Source organism: Geotrypetes seraphini, chromosome 1 (assembly GCF_902459505.1).
Source record: "Geotrypetes seraphini chromosome 1, aGeoSer1.1, whole genome shotgun sequence".
Taxonomy (NCBI): domain Eukaryota; kingdom Metazoa; phylum Chordata; class Amphibia; order Gymnophiona; family Dermophiidae; genus Geotrypetes; species Geotrypetes seraphini.
Genome location: NC_047084.1, coordinates 71,544,576 through 71,563,547, shown reverse-complemented (window position 1 = coordinate 71,563,547; position 18,972 = coordinate 71,544,576). Strand labels below are relative to the sequence as shown.

Sequence of the window (18,972 nt, the reverse complement as noted above, 5' to 3'; positions counted from 1 at the left end):
CAGAATTTTCATGTTCAACTCCAGTGCTTACTGTTACTTGGGATCAGCCTTTCTGCATGAGTCGCGTTTCTTTCATTTGAAAGGAAGCTCTGGAATGAGAGGTCATAGGATGAAGTTAAGAGGTGATAGGCTCAGGAGTAATCTAAAAAAATACTTTTTTACAGAAAGAGTGGTAGATGTGTGGAACAGTCTCCTGGAAGAGGTGGTGGAGACAGAGACTGTGTCTGAATTCAAGAAAGCGTGGCTAAGGCTCTCCCTTTTATTATTGGTATGCACCAAACAGGGTTTGTTGCTCAGAGACATTCTTCTAATAACACCAGATTGGCTTTTCATATATTAAATTTAACAAAAGCCATGAATGATCCGGCCTTTTCTGTATCTTTGGATGCAGAGAAAGCCTTTGATCGGGTGGAATGGACCTTCATGTATCAAGCATTGGAGTGGTTTGGTATAGGTTCTGGATTTATACAAATGATCCAAACTTTGTATAGTTCCCCTGTTGCTAGATTGTATATTAATAATAATTTTTCAAAATGATTCAATTTGCAGAGGGGAGTTAGACAAGGTTGTCCCTTATCTCTTTTGCTTTTTGATATTGTATTAGAATCCTTGTTATTAGCTATTCAGCAAGTGAAGGAGATACAGGGCATTCCATACTCAGATTGGGATTACAAGGTCTCTGCATATGCAGATGATATACTGCTTCATTTGAGGAATCCTGAAACAACCATTCCATGCTTGCTTGAATTGATTGAGAAATTTGGAAAATATTCAGGATATAAGATAAATTGGAGTAAATCAAAAGTTCTTCCATTTAATGTGTATTGTACAAAAGGTCTGTTTGATTTATTCCCCTTTCTATGGAAGGAGGATGGAATAAAATATTTAGGTATTTGGATAAAAAACACACTGGAAGAAACAATGAAAGTGAATGAAAAGTTTTTATTACAGAAGGTAACAGAAATGTGTGAGCAATGGAATCCTTTACATCTTTCTTGGTGGGGGAAAGTTCAAACTATTAAAATGATGATATTGCCTGTGGTTTGTTATCAAATGGGTATGATACCAGTTTTTTTTCTGGGGTCCTTTTATAAAAAATTAAATCGTATTCTTACAAAATTTATTTGCCTGGGTAAAAAGGCTAGAATTGCTTTAGTATCTTTACAAAAACCAATTACAGAGAGAGGGGTAAATTTCCCCAATTTTTATAGGTATCATCAAGCCTATATTTTACGCCAGGGTATGTTTTGGGTCCTCCCAGAGCTCATCAAAAATATCCCAGATTGGTTTTGGTTGGAATGGCGACTCATGTTTCCTCTGCGACTATGCCATGTTCTCAGTATCAAAATGCCTAGATTATATAAAGAAAACAGAATATTAGTAGATACACGGAAAACATTACGATATGTCAGTAATTTAACACCTATCCCAATACATAAATCAACAAATCAGACTATATGGCTAAACTCCAAGATTCAAATTGGCGGATTTAAGGTCATCTGGAAGCATTGGATGATAGCAGGAATACGTATTTTAGATGATGTTATATCTAATGGTAAGCTGCTTGAATTTTCACAGTTGCAACACAAATTTGGACTTAATAAATCACAAAGTTTTAGATGGTTGCAGCTGAATGGAAAAATCTTAATAATCAATATAGTTTAGAGTTCTTATGCTTTCAGGTGGACTTCCTGGGACACCAGGCCACACAGTGGTATAAACTGATATCTGGACTCATGAATAAAAAACCCAAAACTGGTCTTCGGGACATTTGGAGTATTGAGATAAAGCATCAAATTTCTGCATCTCAAAGGCCACGAATTTGGATTTGGAGTTTGAGATGTACAGTATCGGCATCTATGAGACAAAGGTGTTTTTTTCTTTTACATAGAGCATTCTGGACCCCAGTTTGTTTACAAAAGTTAGATACAGAAAGGGAATTAAAAAAAATTCCAAGATGTTTGGGGGCCATTAACAAATTATTGCAATGAATAGATTTCATTTTTCCCTTAATAGTATAAGTTCAAGATAGGGGGAGGGGGGATAATTTATGATCTTTTATTAATGGTAAGAAGGATAGGAAAGTATTTATTAAATGATATGTGTTTAATACATAATATGAAAGGGGTGGGAGGGAGGGAGATAAACTTTATAATTTAATTTATTGCTGAATATTAAGGGGCTCATAATCAAAAGAGAAAAATGTCCAAAAACCGGCCTAAGTCGGCACTTGGATGAACATTTCTCAAAAATGTCCAAGCGCCGAAAATAAAAACGGGTTTTGGACGTATTTCTAAACAACCTAGGCCTTCATAGTGCTGCTCAACGTCCAAAGCTAAACGGGGCGTTTTGGGAGGCGTGTCGAGGGCGGGAGTTGGGCGGGATGTGGGTTAATCATTCAGCATGTATAACCAAAAGTTATACAGCCCAAGATCAACGGAACTTGGACGTTGTGACTTAGACCATGTAAAACATGGTCTAAGTCACAAAAACCCACCTAAACTCACCAGATAAGCACTGCAAACACATAACATAGACCCCCACACACTAACCCAGTGATCACCACCTCCCCACCCCCATAAAAATTTTATTCACAACTTTAAATTTCAGCCTCCAGACCGTCATCACCTGGCCGACTGGCATAGGAGAGCCTAGTTGGCCAGCCCAGAGGCAGCTTAAGTTGTCTTGGGGGTGGGTTAGGGACCCATAGAGAGGAGGACCCATGCCCATAAGCCCATGTAATCACTGCATTGATACTTAAACATGTGCACTGCCCTATACACCCCCAAAACCCTTTTGTACTGGCATATAAGTGGCTCCTGCAGCCATAAGGGCTATTGGGGTGGTAGATAAGTGGGTCTAGGGGATTCTGGAGGTGGTTTGAGGGGCTCACCTTCACCTATAAGGGAGCTGTAGGGAGGAGAAGCCATGGCACCCTTTTTGTGAAGTTCACAGCAGTGCCCTTTCAGGTACCCCACTATTTAGGTGGCATGTCTGGATGTGCAGTCCATCACTTTGCAGACCCCTCCCACGTCCAACAGGGCTTGTTCTAGGCATTTTGGACTTGGACGGAAAGTTGGACGGAAATGTGGTATAAAGATGGACGATTTAGCGGCTTGGATGATCAGATCGGCAGGACATATAATTAGACGATTTTCGAAAGTAAAAAAAAGTTGGACTTCTCTTTCGAAAACGTGTCTTAGGCTCTTTTTAACTTTGGACGACTTGCAAGATGGACGTAAACGGACTTAGACGTCCCTTTCGATTATGCCCCTCTAAGTGTTTTATCTAAGTTTAAATGATTGTACTTGTTGATGCACTTATTGTAAGTTTGAAAAATGAATAAAGATTAAAAAAAAAAAAGAAAGCGTGGGATAGGCACGTGGGATCTTTTAGAGAGAGGAAGAGATAAATGATTACTGCAGATGGGCAGACTGGATGGGCCATTTGGCCTTTATCTGCCATCATGTTTTATGAGAGTCATAATCTTTCCTTCAGATTTTCCTCAGTTTGGTCTTTGTAATTGTAATTTGTAATTTATTTCTTATATACCGCTACATCCGTTAGGTTCTAAGCGGTTTACAGAAAATATACATTAAGATTAGAAATAAGAAAGGTACTTGAAAAATTCCCTTACTGTCCCGAAGGCTCACAATCTAACTAAAGTACCTGGAGGGTAATAGAGAAGTGAAAAGTAGAGTTAGAGGAAAAATAAAAATAAAATAAACATTTTAACAAGACAGCATTGATCTAAATACTTTGGAAGGTAGAAGAGAGGAGAGAAAGGAATAGAAGCAGAAGGGGGAGCCGTTGAACAGTAGAATTCTGGAGAAATTTAAATGATAGAAATAGAACAAAACAAAGACAAAAGGCAAAACAATAGATAAGATTAAAGATAAATCATAAGCTGGAAAGAAAAATAAAATAAAACTTTGTCTTCAATCCACGGTTTCAGCGTCAGTGATGAAGTGGAGCAAGTAAGTTTAGGAGGAGCGATTGACGTTTCCAGAAAGGGCTTCTTCAGGGAAGAGACTTGGCAGACAGTCCCAGGATGCCTATGTCTCCTCCCCTGCGATGTTCTCCCATCCATGCATTCCCTCCCAGACACACTGCCCGTGCCCCAGCCGCTCCAAGGAGGCTGCCCCAGATGAGGCCCACGGTGAATGCAGGATTCTCTCCTCTGCGGGAAAGCCGCCCGGAGCCGACAGTCGATCTTCTTAGCGGATTGCATGGGGGGAAGAGTTCACACTCTTGGTAGGATCGGGTCTGTGTGCTCTCGGTGGTTGTGGCTGGTCTCGTTGCTGCTTAGGTGTAAAAGCAGTTGATCTCCACTGCTGCTGATATTTAAAAGCAGGCAGATTGATCTCTCCAATGGACTGCAGGGGGAGGAGTTCACACTCCTGGCAGGATCGGGTCTGTGGGCTCTTGGTGGTTGAGGTAGGTCTCGCTGCTGCTTGTATGTAAAAGCAGTTGTTTTTCTACTGCTGCTGATATTTAAAGCAGGTAGATTGATCTCTTAAACGGGATATAGGGGGAGGAGCTCACATGCCTGGTTGGATCGGGGCAAGGGCTCCTATTATAGGCTGCTTAGGTGTAAAAGCAGTTGATCTCCTACTTCTGATAATATTTAAAAGCAAGCATATTGATTTTTCCAACGGAATGCTGGGGGAAGAGCTTACTTGTTTGGCTGGATCAGGGCAAAGGGCTCTCGGTAGTGGTGGCTGGTCCTGTTGCTGCTTAGGTGTAAAAAACAGTTGATCTTCCTAGTGGACTGCAGGGGGAGGTGGAGCTCACACTCTTGGCTGGATCGGGTCTGTGTGCTCTTGGTAGTTGCGGATAGTTCCGCTGCTGCTGAGGTGTAAAAGCAGTTGATTTCCCACTGTTGCTGATATTTAAAAGCAGGTAGATTGATCTCTCCAATGGACTGCAGAGGGAGGAGCTCACATGCCTGGCTGGATCGGTCCTGCTGCTGCTTAGGTGTAAAAGCAGTTGATTTTCCTAGCGAACTGCAGGGAGGGTGGAGCTCATATTTTTGCAGGACCGGGACTGTGGGTTTTTGGTGGGTTGGTCCCGTTGCTGCTTAGGTGTAAAAGTAATTGATCTCCCACTGCTGCTGATATTTAAAAGCAGGCAGATTGTCCAGGGAGAGGAGCTCTGCACTCAAACTGCCATCCTCCTCGCCTCCAAGTTCCGGAATGTTCAATTTGACATCTTCACTAGTTTTAGAGAGTCATCTTCTCTATAAGAACAATGATTTCTGGCTTAGATCCTATTCTTTTTTAATTATATAATGCAACTCTTAGCTACTCTCCTTCATACTATTATTATGTTTCCAACTTATCTTTTCTTATTATTATGTTTTCAACGAATCTTTTCAAAGATTACAACTTACTAAGTTTATTACTAAATCCGTGATTCTTCACTCCCATCAAGCAGGTTTTTAAAAAAAATCTTTATTGAGTTTCTAAAGCTAACAAAAATGCAATACAGTATCTATACAAATAATATTAATCATATATGCATTTATACACAATCACAATCCATACAACAACCCCCCCACCCAACCAATATTTCATCAGGGAATAGAACCATACAAAGAAATACCCCCTTCCCGCCCTCCCTCCCCCTGGGTGTGTGTGCAATATACCAACAGGAACAAAGGAAAAAACAATTACAATGACTCCATAAAAGATATCAAAGGGCCCCAGATTAACCTAAATCTCTTAGTATGTCCCAGTATATCCGTGTTCATTTTTTCAAATCTATAAATTAAACATAAATTTGCCCACCAAAAATTTAAGTTAAGGCAGGTTTTTAAGAGTCACAGCAAAGAGCTTCTCTTAACTGTCTTGTTGAGCAACATCTATACTGTTCTAGATCAAGGTCAGTTAACTACCGTATATTGGTTTCTTTGGATCTGTCATATACTTTTGACTCCATCCTGCTTCCATTGGGCTTAAAGATACAGTTCTTGACTTGTTCAAATCTCTTTGGAGATGGGGGATAATAGTCAGTGTGTTACTGGGATATGAGATATAGCTGTGAAAGGGTCAGTGGCTTCTGGTTAGGGCCTTCAGGGGATTCATCCCACCCCCTAAAAGTCCTGAGGGCACTGCTCTGAATTTTATTAGTTGAGCAGGCAATAGGCAGAGATGCTGCTCAGCCAATCAAATTCAAATACGTACTGTCATGGCCTTCAGGTGGACTCGGAGAATCCCTAGTCCAAGAACCCTGCTTTTTTTTTGTTTACTTTTTGTTTGATGCAGTTTGGCTGCCTACTCAACAAATCAAACTGCACCAATCAAAAAGTAAACAAACAAAAAAAAAGAATAAGAAAGCAAGTTTGTAAAGCTGGGGATTCACTGAATCCTCTCACCGCATGCCACCGGATAGGGTGGATGGAAATGCAGACACAGTACTAAACTACCCCCTGTCATCAAGTATCTTAGTAAAAAATATGTTTCACCTTAGAAATAAAGGGCCTGCCGTGCTGATTTGTTTACAGGCTCAGATTGCAGGTTACACATCTGAACCTAATAAGAAAAGAAGATGGATACAATCATCTATAATAATAATAAAACCCTAAGCGCGCATGCGCACTCCTACTTGCGTGTTCCCTGATCCCTGATCTGTAGGTCTGTGGCCGCAGGAGTGTGCATGCGCGCTTAGGGGTTTTTTTCCTGTAAGACAGTTTGTTGGCGTCATCTTCTCCCCCCCACCCCCCTCCCCAGAACACCCTAACCCCTGTTCAGCCTCTCATCCGACCCTCCCACCATGGTCTGACCCTCCCATTCGATCCTCCCCGGATCCAGCTCGCTTAGTCCCTTGCCGCCGCCCCTTTCCCTTCCCGCGGTCCCGACAAACCTCCTGACTCCAGCAGCAGCCGCAGCACTCTAAACACGCTGCTTCGCGGCCTTCTACTGCCTTGATTTGCTCTGCCCGTTTCTGATGATGTCATCAGGGACATGGCAGAGCAAATCAGGGCAATAGAAGGCCGCGAAGCAGTGTGTTTAGAGTGCTGCGGCCACTGCTGGAGTCAGGAGGTTTGTCGGGACTGCGGGAAGGGAAGGGGGGGGGGGGCGGCAAGGGACTAAGGGAGCCGTCCAGACCGCGGGGATGGTGCATGGCAGCTTCAGCACCGTGTAGGTGGGTGGCACGTGAAGGAGTTTGAACAGGTGGTGGCAGTTTCGCTGCAGTTTGAGCAGTGGTGGCATTTTCGCTCAGAGGAACGGCTGGAGGGTATCATGCCGGTGCTGCAGGTGTCCCATGCAGGTAAAAATTCTCAAAGGAGGGGGAGAGGGAAAGGGGGCTGCTTTGGGGGAGGGGTGTGCTGGGAGGCAGACAGCTTTGCTTGGGGGGGGAAGACAGAAGGGGGGCCAAGGAGAGACAGGGAGGAACTGAAGGGGGAGAGGGAAAGGAGGCTGCTTTGGGGGGAGGAGTATGCTGGGAGGCAGACAGCTTTGCTTGGGGGAGGGGAAACAGAAGGGGGCCACGGAGAGACAGTCAGGGAGGAACTGGAGGGGGAGAGGGAAAGGGGGCTGCTTTCTAGCACCCGTTAATGTAACGGACTTAAACATCAGTTTGGCAATAATAACCTTGCATAATCTGGACTGTTTCATCTTCCTAGGAAGCATATGATTTGCTAAATGATTCTTTCAAATGTGAAGAAGACATTGATCTAGATTTCAGTGAGAAAAAGGCTGAAATTCGGCACCTCATGGGCAGTATCTGTCTAGCAGAGGGAAAACTACAAAAGGCCTACAAATTACTGAAGAAGGTGATTATTATGTATCATTGTTTTCTGATTCAGGTGTTATGCCCAGTTTATTTTTTTCTAAACTTCCTTATCTAACATACAGATTAAGGTGGTGCACATAATAAAATAGAAAACAAAAAGGAACTCCATTTTAAAAAAATACAAAGCTGCAGTCAACCAGGATAGATTTGTTCACACCAGAGCAGTTTATAACAGTTGTTTTCAAGAGTGTTCTGTCCAAGAAGACAAGTTGGACAGAGTACAGAATGCAATCCTTTGAAGATATGACATATGCCTTACTGAAAAAGTGAGTTGTCCGAGTCATGTGAAAAATTTTATTTGATAAGTATGAGCACAAAAATAAAGGTAAGTTATTCCTTAAAGTGGGGGCAGCAAAGAGAAACACACAGGGGCATAATCAAAACACAAAATCATCCCAAAAAACGCTTAAGTTGGCACTTGGATATTTTGCTCGCCAAAACATCCAAGTGCCGATTTTCAAAACTAAAAATGTAGATATCTTGCAGGTCGTTAGTCCTTCAGAACATCTAAGTCTAAAAGGGGTATGAGGGAGCAGGTTTGTGTCAAGGGGATTGGAATGGGGATGACTGGAAGGCTGGATTTGTATCAAGATCAGAAGTTGGGGTTGCGTCTTTAGCAGTCATGTTACCATAGTGTTGATAGTGAGGCTGCATCTACCTCCTCCTCTTGAGGTGGCGGTAAGTTCAGCCACGCTACTGGAAATTGTGACAGCTAGTATGCAGTAATGACTCATAAACTAGTTGTCATAGTAGGCCACTACTCAGCACTTCTGAAGTCATGCCCACACACTTCCTATTCCTGTGTTAAGCAGCTACAGCGGCTGGTTTACTATGCTGTTTTAATGCATAGTAGATGGGTCCATTTAATGCATTTAATGCTTAGTAAATAAACTTTTGCCAAAATAGGTGCCTTCTTGCCTCTAAATCAAAGCACCCTATTGTAAAATTATCCCGTGAGTAATTATGTAAGAAACCATCTAGATTTAGGTGGCATGGACATGTGTAAATACCAATAGTCATTTGCCTATGTATGCTCATAATCTGGCTACATGCTGTTCTAAAATTACACACCCGTCTTCAATGGTGTGTAATTGACAGGTGGGCATTTACAAGAGCATGAATGGCGCTTACACTTATGTGCTTAGCTTATAGAATACTATGTCATGCACATATCAATCCAGTCTAGATGCGAGAATTTATAGCAGCTCTATGGCTGGTACAAGTGCTCATGGCTAAACACATGCATATATACCTGGTTACACTAGTATTCTATAAATGAAAGTAGTTGCTTACTTTTCTTTATAGTATAGCAGGGGTGTCCAATGTCGGTCCTCGAGGGCCGCAATCCAGTCGGGTTTTCAGGATTTCCCCAATGAATATGCATTGAAAGCAGTGCATGCAAATAGATCTCATGCATATTCATTGGGGAAATCCTGAAAATCTGACTGGATTGCGGCCCTCGAGGACCGACATTGGACACCCTTTGCAAAGCGACTTCAAACGACTCCTGAACCGGCGAGCCCGATCCTCTCACCCGGATCCCAACAACACCCAGCCTACTCAGCCGGACACCCCTCCCTAACCAGCAGGAACCCAACCGCGAAGCACTTGCGGGAAGACACCAGCACAGGCAGCCTCCGATACCAGCCCACCGACCACAGAACCTGCCCAGACCACTACAGTCACAGCCCCAGCACTCCAACAAAGACTCAACCGTCTCAACCCAAAAAGGAACTCCTTCCCAGACAGATCCAACAGCACCGACTCCGGGTCTCGTGGACAGAACCCTGAAACCCCCAATCCGGATACGTTCCTGTTACAAAAAACTCTAATGTATAACCCTGCCGGACCTATACAGATCATAGCACCACTGTATTGAAACCACATTGTTTATCCTTGTTACACTGCTTAACCTTCAGGACAGCTTACAGGAATATACCAAACCGCCCTCTGACCCACCAATCTAGAAACCCCAACTTCCGTTCTTCTTTCCCCCCTTGCACTAATCCTGTCCTCAATCACAGGAAACACCCCAACGTCTCCAACCACAGCTGGGACGAGCCCCTCACAATGGCCAAGCCAAATACACAACAATGCGTAGCTCTACTTACACTCCTCTTGCTCTCTTCCAGGCTCTGCAACGCAGACAACTCCAATGCATCCCCCATTCCCATCCACATCACGCTACACCGATCGGTAAAACCCAGAACCATTACATACACTCTCCACACCACACAAGACCACCCACACGCCCACTTGCCCAACAACCCCCCCCACCACTACAAACCGACCAAGTCCCACCCAAAAAAACTAAGAACCCTAAAAAAACTGGCGTACTCCCACTACTCCCCACCCAATCACACCAACCACCAGTCCCTGCAGGGCTTTTACCTGAATATCAGATCTATGAGGAATAAATCCACACTAATCAAAGACTGGCTAACTGAAAACAACCCTGACTTCGTCCTTCTCACAGAAACCTGGTTGCTTTCAGACAAAGACATCATTATTAAAGATTGTCTACCACCAAAATTCAAGATACTCTCCCTAGCCAGAACATGGGGAAGAGGAGGAGGACTAGCAATAATCTTCCGAGACCATCTCAACGCTTCCGTTCTTAACACAACCTCTTCACCTAATTCCGAAATGCTAACCATCGCCCTAGCATCAACATCTCTGCCCTCCTCACTAACCATCACTCTATTTTACATACCCCCCAAAAAATGGACCACGACCAAAGACGACTTTGCTGAATTACTTCTTACCAATTCGCTAACAAGCCCATACAACCTACTGTGTGGGGACATCAACATACACCTCGAGCAAACTGACCAACCTGAAACCGCGGACTTCTGGTCACTGCTCTCACAACTAGGCTTTGACAAACACCCCCCGATCAAAACCCACCAAAGAGGACATCAGTTAGACCTGGTAACTCTATCCTCCAAGGAACAGACCAATCCCACTTTTTATTGGAAACAAGGCAACTGGTCAGACTCCCTTTGGTCAGATCACCGCCTATGTAGCTTCACCATTGGATGCCAACTTAAACCCCCTAAAAGCGAAAAAACAAGAACAGTCAAAACCCACAATACCAGAGGAAAGATTGACCCAATGGAATTCTGGTCCCACTTCGAAATCAACACCAATCCAATAGAAGATACGGAACAAATCATGACCTCATGGATACATGATAGTACCAATATACTAAACGAGATTGCCCCCAAAAAAAACCCGCAGAATAAGAAACCCCAACCAAGAAGGCTGGTTTGATTCTGAACTGCTGCAATGCAAGAAGGACCTCAGAAAAGCCGAAAGATCATGGCAAAAAACCGGAACGCTAGAACACAGACTGGCATGGAGACAAAAATTAAAACAGTACAAAACCCTCACTAGTGAAAAAAGAAAAAAATTCTACTCCAACAAAATCGGTAATCCTAAAACCAATAGCAATAACCTCTTCAGATTGGTCAATGATCTTTACAACATAGAAACCTACACAAACCTACACGAAGAAGCCACCTTAACCGCCAACACCCTGGCTGACTTCTTCAATACCAAGATCCAAAAAATAAGAACAACTCTACCAGCCAGCCCCAACCCCCTCGAGCTCTTCCCCATCCTCACAGACATGAATCCACCAAACCCAGACCCGGGAGCCAAAGTCGACCTTATTTGGAAACAGTTCGCAGTAACCGATTGGCAAACCTTCAATACTTACTACAACAAGTATACTCACTCCTACTGCCATCTGGACACATGCCCACCAAAAATCATGAGAACGGCCCCTCCCCATTTTAAAGCAAAAATGATGACATGGGTTAATTACCTATTATCCAAAGGTAACTTCCCATCGGAGCAGGGTCAAATAATGATCACCCCAATTTTAAAAAATGAGAAAGAACCACCAAACTCCCCTTCTAATTATAGGCCGATCGCCAGTATCCCCCTATTTACCAAAATAGCGGAAGGGCTGGTAAAAGCGGAACTTTCCGCATACCTTGAAAAATTCAACATTCTAAGTGACAACCAATCAGGATTTCGGGCGGACCACAGCACTGAAACCATCATAGCCTCCCTTCTCGACCACCTCCTCACACTCTTCAGTCAAGGCTCAAGTGCCCTGATCATTCAACTCGATCTGAGCAGTGCTTTCGACCTGGTCGACCACACCATTCTCCTGGAATGCCTAGCGCACATAGGCATCTCAGACCAGGTCCTCAATTGGTTTCAGGGGTTCCTACAAAATAGATCATACAAGGTACTCAAGAATAACTCTTTCTCATACTGCTGGGACAACACCTGCGGGGTCCCACAGGGCTCCCCCTTATCCCCCATCCTATTCAACATTTACCTTGCCTCACTAGGTAAACTCCTACACAACCTAAATCTCAAATTCTTCATTTATGCAGACGATATCACAATAACCATTCCATTAACCAACTTTTCACAAGAACTACTCGACCACATCTCAAACACTCTCAACCAGATAGAACTCTGGATGCTTTCATTCAGACTGAAATTAAACCCAGACAAAACAAAATTTTTTCTAGCCTCCCCCAAAGATAAAATTAAGGAAACCACAATTCAACTAAAAGGAAAGACCTTCCCCCTTGATCCGACCATAAAAATTCTGGGAGTCACGCTGGACAAAAACTTATCTCTAGATAACCATACAGACCTCATAATTAGGAAAAGCTTCTCGGTACTTTGGAAACTTCGCACCATAAAAAAACACTTCTATGACAATGCATTCCGCCTACTTGTACAGTCCTCCATCCTCAGCATCCTCGACTACTGCAATATCATCTACCTTAACGCCACTAAGAAAACTACCAGGAGACTAAAAACAGTCCAAAATACCGCGGTGCGCCTCATCTTTGGCCTAAAGAAATGGGAACATGTCACCCCTTTCTATCACCAACTACACTGGCTACCATTTGAATCTAGAATCCTCTTTAAATTTGCATGCTTCTGCTACAAATCGGTTAACGGCTCCTCCCCAAGTTACATAAACACACACTTTAACCTCTACTGCAGCAACAGGACATCACGGAGAACTCAACTGTTCGCCTTCCCTTCGCCTAAACACTGCCCTCTCAAAAGATTCCTGGATAGAACTTTTGCCTTCCAAGCAGCCAAGTCGAATCCATGGCTAGCACAGATGATACTCGAGGCCCCCACTTACCTATCATTCAGAAAACTACTAAAAACGTACCTTTTCAGCAAACACGACCCTTAATAACCCATTCACCTCACAGGACACTTACCCCACCGCTGCCCCCTTCCTCCTTCACCAGTCCCCCCCTCCCTCCCCCACCCTCTACCTCCCCTACCTAGCTCGGTCAAACCTGCAATTTCTGTAATATTGATGTAAACCTGCCCTCTGTGCAGACAGTTAAGAATCGCTGTAACTTCATGGCTGACTGCGGCAAATCACTGTAATTTATCGTAATTCGGCCTGCAATTTTCTGTCAAAAATTCTTCTAATTATGCTGTAAATCTGCTTCTAATTTTGTAAACCTACTTCTAATATTGTTGTAAATCTGCTATTCAATGCTGTAAATCTGATTCTAATTTTGTAAACCTACCTCTAATTTTGTTGTAAATCTGCTACTCAATGCAGATCATTTGCTAATTGATGTAAACCGCCTAGAACTCACTGGGTATGGCGGTATATAAGAATAAAGAATAATAATAATAATAATATAGGCTTGAAATAGGTGCTTCCATATAGCAGTGATTCCCAACCCTGTCCTGGAGGACCACCAGGCCAATCGGGTTTTCAGGCTAGCCCTAATGAATATGCATGAGAGAGATTTGCATATGATGGAAGTGATAGGCATGCAAATTTGCTTCATGCATATTCATTAGGGCTAGCCTGAAAACCCAATTGGCCTGGTGTTCCTCCAGGACAGGGTTGGGAACCACTGCCATATAGGGTTACAAGGCGTCTGGGAAAACCCAGACATGTCCTCTTTTTAGAGGATTGTACAGGTGCCCAGACAGACTTTTTAAAACCCAGCAGTTTGTCTAGGTTTTGGACAGCTCTGTCTGCATCTGGAGGGCCTCTGAGCATGCATGAATGATAATATGCTTCCGCGAATGTTCGGAGGCCCTCGGATGTGGACCGGAGGTTAGGAATGAAAAGATGAAACCTTTTGGGGGTGGGGCTGTGGGGGGCGGAATGGGGCAAGGCTAGAGGCAGAATGTGGCGGGGCTGGAGGTGGAATAGGTCAGGGCAGAACAAGGCTGGGCTGGGGCGGAACAGGGCATGGCCATGTGTCTGGGATTTTTTCACGCACAATATGGTAACCCTACTTCCACATGTTCAGAAAGAGTGAGGCATGGCAAAAAGGTTTTTTTGGAAACAAGGCCTATTTATTGCTTACAGATAAAGACAAAGAGAGAGAGAGAGAGAGAGAGAGAGAGAAAGAGGTAATAACAGAGAAAGCCAGATAACAGTGCATTTTCAGCTACCAAACATTTGTGTGGCATTAATGTTTTCATTTGAGATTAATGCTGTCCTCTTAGTTGACATGGAATGTATGCAATAAAACCTGCATTAAAATCATTATAGTTTTAATATGCATCCAGAAATATAATTTGATGCAATAAATATTACTGAATTCATGCTAAAAATAATCATTAGCTTGTGGACAATATTGGCATGGATACCAACACTAACATCCAAATTCTGCATCTTGAAATCCCCAAGCTAACCTGTTCAAAGAAAGAGAACCAATTAGTGTGGGACACTTTCTCTTCCCAACATCCCTTACAAATGACAATCTGCAGCTCCCCAACCATTCTTTGGTCCTCAGAGCACTATTCAATTCAACTCTCCCATACCTCCTATGGAAAGCCCGGCTTCCCTGAGCATTTTCCAGCCCCTACTCACAGTGAGTCCCTCACCCTCACAGCTTGAAGGTCTAACCTTACTTCCACTCTTCCCGATTGAGATACTACCATTGTGGAGGATCTGGTTCTGTATACCCAAACTGCCACAGTCTGAATGAAGCCACTAAGCGGTATATCACCACATAATGGGTGATATTTCACCTAGTAATATAATTTATCAGGCTACAGCTATGTGGGTGAAATGTTCTGAAATCCCTGCTGCCTGTGAAGAGTCAGATCTTTAACAATGGATGAACCTCATTCTGGATAGGTAAAAGGGAAATCTTGTCTTCATAAACATCTGGGTGCTTCCTGTTGGGGATGGAGTGATAGGTAGGTGCTTAGTTATGCCTAATCTTTCTCAGGGGTGGGGCAGGGCTTTGTGGCATGTCTGATCTAAGGGCTATATTCACTAAGCAAACCAATTGTGAGACAAGCCACACAGCCATCGTTCAAATTAGCAAGTGTACCAAAACAGAATTAGGCCACCACAAGATTAGCATGGAGGACGTGGGGGGAAGGGGTTTAGATCACCCACCTTGGAGGAGATGCTGAGAGCTGCCTCTATCTTCCCCTGCCGCATCGCTGTTCTCCTGCCCTTCCCCGCCCAGCGAGCCCGTGGTTTTAACCCGCGGGTTTAAAGCAGGTTAAAACCACGGGCTCCATTAATCTTTTTGTGAGGGCGGCAGCTGGCAAAAGCGGGATCAGCTTTTAGGAGCCACGCGGGTTAGGGGTCAGTGGAGGTGGCAACGTTTCCCAGAAGTCAAAAAGTTTTTTAAAAAAAGATCGTTGCTCCTATGGTTTGCGCATGCGCAAGCCATGCAGACAAATGGGGGGCGTTCCTCCGATCACCCTCATCTGCATGTTTAAGTTTACTGAATCAGTCGGACCTACCAGGATCGGACTCGATCGGGCAGGTTAGTGAATCCAGCCCTAAGAGTAGGGTCAGTAAATAAATGGTACTCAGAGGGCAGAGAGGCTTATATTCAAAGGGAGGTTGGAAGCATAGAAAACATCCCATGTTAATTTGCAGGAGTTACATTTTCAGCATCAGTAAGTGCAGGCTAAATATTGTGGGAAAGAGCATATCGCACTATTTCCTGTTCATACACTAAAGTCTCATTTGTACCTGAATAATCTCATGTAAACCGTTCTGAGCTCTCCTGGGAGAATGGTAAAGAAAATTGAATTAAAAAATGCATTTGTAAATGATGTCCCTTCATTTACATGTGCTACATGCTAATTTTAACTTATTCAACTAAGATCTTGTGATCCTGGTTGAGTGTGCATATCACAATATTGTTGCATGCCACAGTACTTTGTGCTCGTGTCAAAACGGCCTTTGTGTATGCATCCACAGCTTTACTATATAGCCCCATGGAGTCATCTGATAACTCAGTTTCACATTTCACAGCATCACCTTTTCCTTGCTTCTTTTTCTTTTTTTCATTTGACATGCAGTGTTTGGAGATTCAGAATGTAGTTTATGGGTCTCAGCATAAGAAAACCAAAGAAACATGGGAGCTACTGAACATGCTACAGAGGTAAGATACAACGCATTAACAGGGAAGTTATTGAAGTGTGTTAAATGAATAACATGTTTCTTACTACTACATGGGTTTAATAATAATTAGATGCAAAGCATGCAAGCACATGTGAAGTAGCTCATTATTATGTAAAATGAATGACACCAGAACCTTGCTAGCTCTGTCCTATTAAATCATGTTTGTCTAGGATCTAGAATCAGAAAATAATATTAAATATTGAACTAAGGCCAGTACTGGGCAGACTTGCATGGTCTGTGTCTGTATATGGCCGTTTGGGGGAGGATGGGCTGGAGAGGGCTTCAATGGCTGGGAGGGTTTAGATGGGATGGAGTAGGTTTTAACAGAGATTTTGGCAGTTGGAACCCAAGCACAGTACCAGGTAGAGCTTTGGATTCTTGCCCAGAAATAGCTAAGAAGAAAAAATTTAAATTGAATCAGATTGGGCAGACTGGATGGACCATTCGAGTCTGTATCTGCCGTCATCTATTATGTTACTATGTTACGTATTCCACAATTTTTATAATTGTTTCCACTATTTTGGCCGGCACTGAAGTCAGGCTTACCAGTCTGTAATTTCCTGGATCTCCCCTGGAACCTTTTTAAAAATGCTTCACTTTTTGGTTGGGGGACTCACCTACACGGCCTTGGCACTCAAGGAATCTGGTCTCCTCAGGAGAAAATACTGCAAATCAACCTACTAGATTTACAGGTGATCTACAATGCTCTGTTTGCCTTTCAGGATCACTTGCAAAACCATGTAGTTCTCATGTGCACTGACAATCAAATAGCCATGTATTATATAAACAAGCAAGGTGGCATAGGCTCTCATCCCTTTGCTAAGAAGCTATCCAAATTTGGACTTTGTCAAACACTCACATCTTTCTTAAAGCATTATATCTAGCGGGAAATGAAAACTGTCTGGTAGACAAATTGAGCAGATTTATCAAACCTCAAGAGTGGTCACTCCACACAATGACTGTGCGTGAAATTTTCACATTATGGGGAACTTCCAACATAGATCTCTTTGCATCTCCCACCAATCACAAGCTGCTGCTTTACTGCTCCAGACTGTTCAATCCCAACTGTCTTGAATTCAATGCCTTTCTCCTTGACTGGCAAGGACACTTCCTCCATGCATTTCCTCCAGTACCACTAATCGGGAAAACTCTACTCACACTTTGCCAAGAGTAAGCTTCAATGATTCTCATAGCACCACGTTGGCCACAACAAGCCTGGTTTCCATTCCTCCTACAACTCAGCAATAGGGATCCCATCCCGCTCGTTATTTACAGCTCTAACTCAGAAATGGTTCTCTCCTTCATCCCAATCTTTGTTCACTGGCACTCACAGCTTGGTATCTCTCGTCCCGGAAGTAGATACCTCTCCCCTTTTACCTTCAGTCTTAAACATTATTGAAGCATCCAGAAAGTCATCTACCAATGCTGTTACCAATTTAAATGGACACAATTTACTCTTTGGTGGGATCTCCACCCCTTGGATCCAGTCACATGTCATCTACCGTCTCTTCTAGACTACCTCCTTTATCTTTCCAATTCTGGACTTTAAACTTCTTCTGAACGTGCCCATCTCAGTGCATTCAGCGCTTTTTATACTCAATTGAATAGTAGACCCATCTCGATGCATCCATTGGTCTCCAGCTTCATGAACGATCTTTACCGCACCAAGCCTCCATTCAGACCACTGCCTGTGCAATGGGATTTGAATGTTCTTTCCCTATTCATGAAGCCACCATTTGAACCTCTCTTGTCTGCTTCACTAAAACACCTCACCTGGAAAGTGACTTTCCTGATTGCACTTATTTCTGCACGTCAAGAACTGGCATCGAATCCACTCTATACCAGATTTTATCACAACAAAGTTGCCCTCCTTACTCATCCAAAGTTTTTACTGAAAGTGGTTTCTAAATTTCATCTCAACCAGTCCATTGTTTAACCTGTTTTCTTTCCAAAACCACATGCACATCCTGGGGAGTAAGCTCTCCATACCCTGGACTGTAAAAGAACTCTTGCCTACTACTTGGATTGAACCAAATCACATAGGAATCAATTGTTTATCTCCTTTGACCCTAACAGATTGGGAGTTCCAGATACCAAGAAGACTATTTCATGCTGGCTAGTAGACTGCATATCCTTTGCATATTCTCAGGCTTGACTGATGCTAGATGGCTATGTCACTGCTCAAAGAGTAAAAGCTATGGCATTCAATTTACTGATCGCACTTATCTTTCCAAAACTGCTTCAATGAGGAAACTTCTATATTCCACTTGATTCTAGTGCATCCAGTCACACTCCTCATTAGAATAATTTTTACCCAGATCCTCAGCGACACCACTTTGGGCTCGATAACCTCTCACTGCCCGAAGCTTAATGTGTCAGCTCATCACTGGATCTTAAATAATTAAGAAAATAATATTTTTGCTTAAATTTTAAGTATTAAACAAAGTACTTAGTTTTGTGGTCTGTCATTTAGGGATTTTTGTGCCCACTCCCATTCAAGACATCTGCAAAGCAGCCACTTGGTCCTCAGTCTACACATTTACTTCTCATTACTGCTTAGATCAACATTTTAGATAAGACAATTTGGTCAGGTAGTTCTCAAAATTTCTGGGAGCAACTGTATATTTTTCATACTTGAATCACCAAGTTTCCAAGTTTATCCAAGTTTATTAAATATTTTGATTAATCGCCTATTCAAAATTTAAGGCGAT

At 43.0% G+C, this 18,972-nt stretch overlaps 1 protein-coding gene across 4 annotated transcripts in view; it reads left to right on the top strand.

Annotated features, from left to right (window-relative positions):
• The window catches only part of TTC23L (tetratricopeptide repeat domain 23 like), a 94,820-nt gene that overhangs the window by 74,250 nt on the left and 1,598 nt on the right, over positions 1–18,972 (top strand). For all 4 annotated transcript variants that reach the window (XM_033933072.1, XM_033933063.1, XM_033933045.1 and 1 more), the window contains 2 exons: positions 7,628–7,777; positions 16,159–16,241. In XM_033933072.1, the coding sequence (XP_033788963.1) occupies positions 7,628–7,777; positions 16,159–16,241 (233 nt within the window). The remainder of the gene's footprint in view (positions 1–7,627; positions 7,778–16,158; positions 16,242–18,972) is intronic.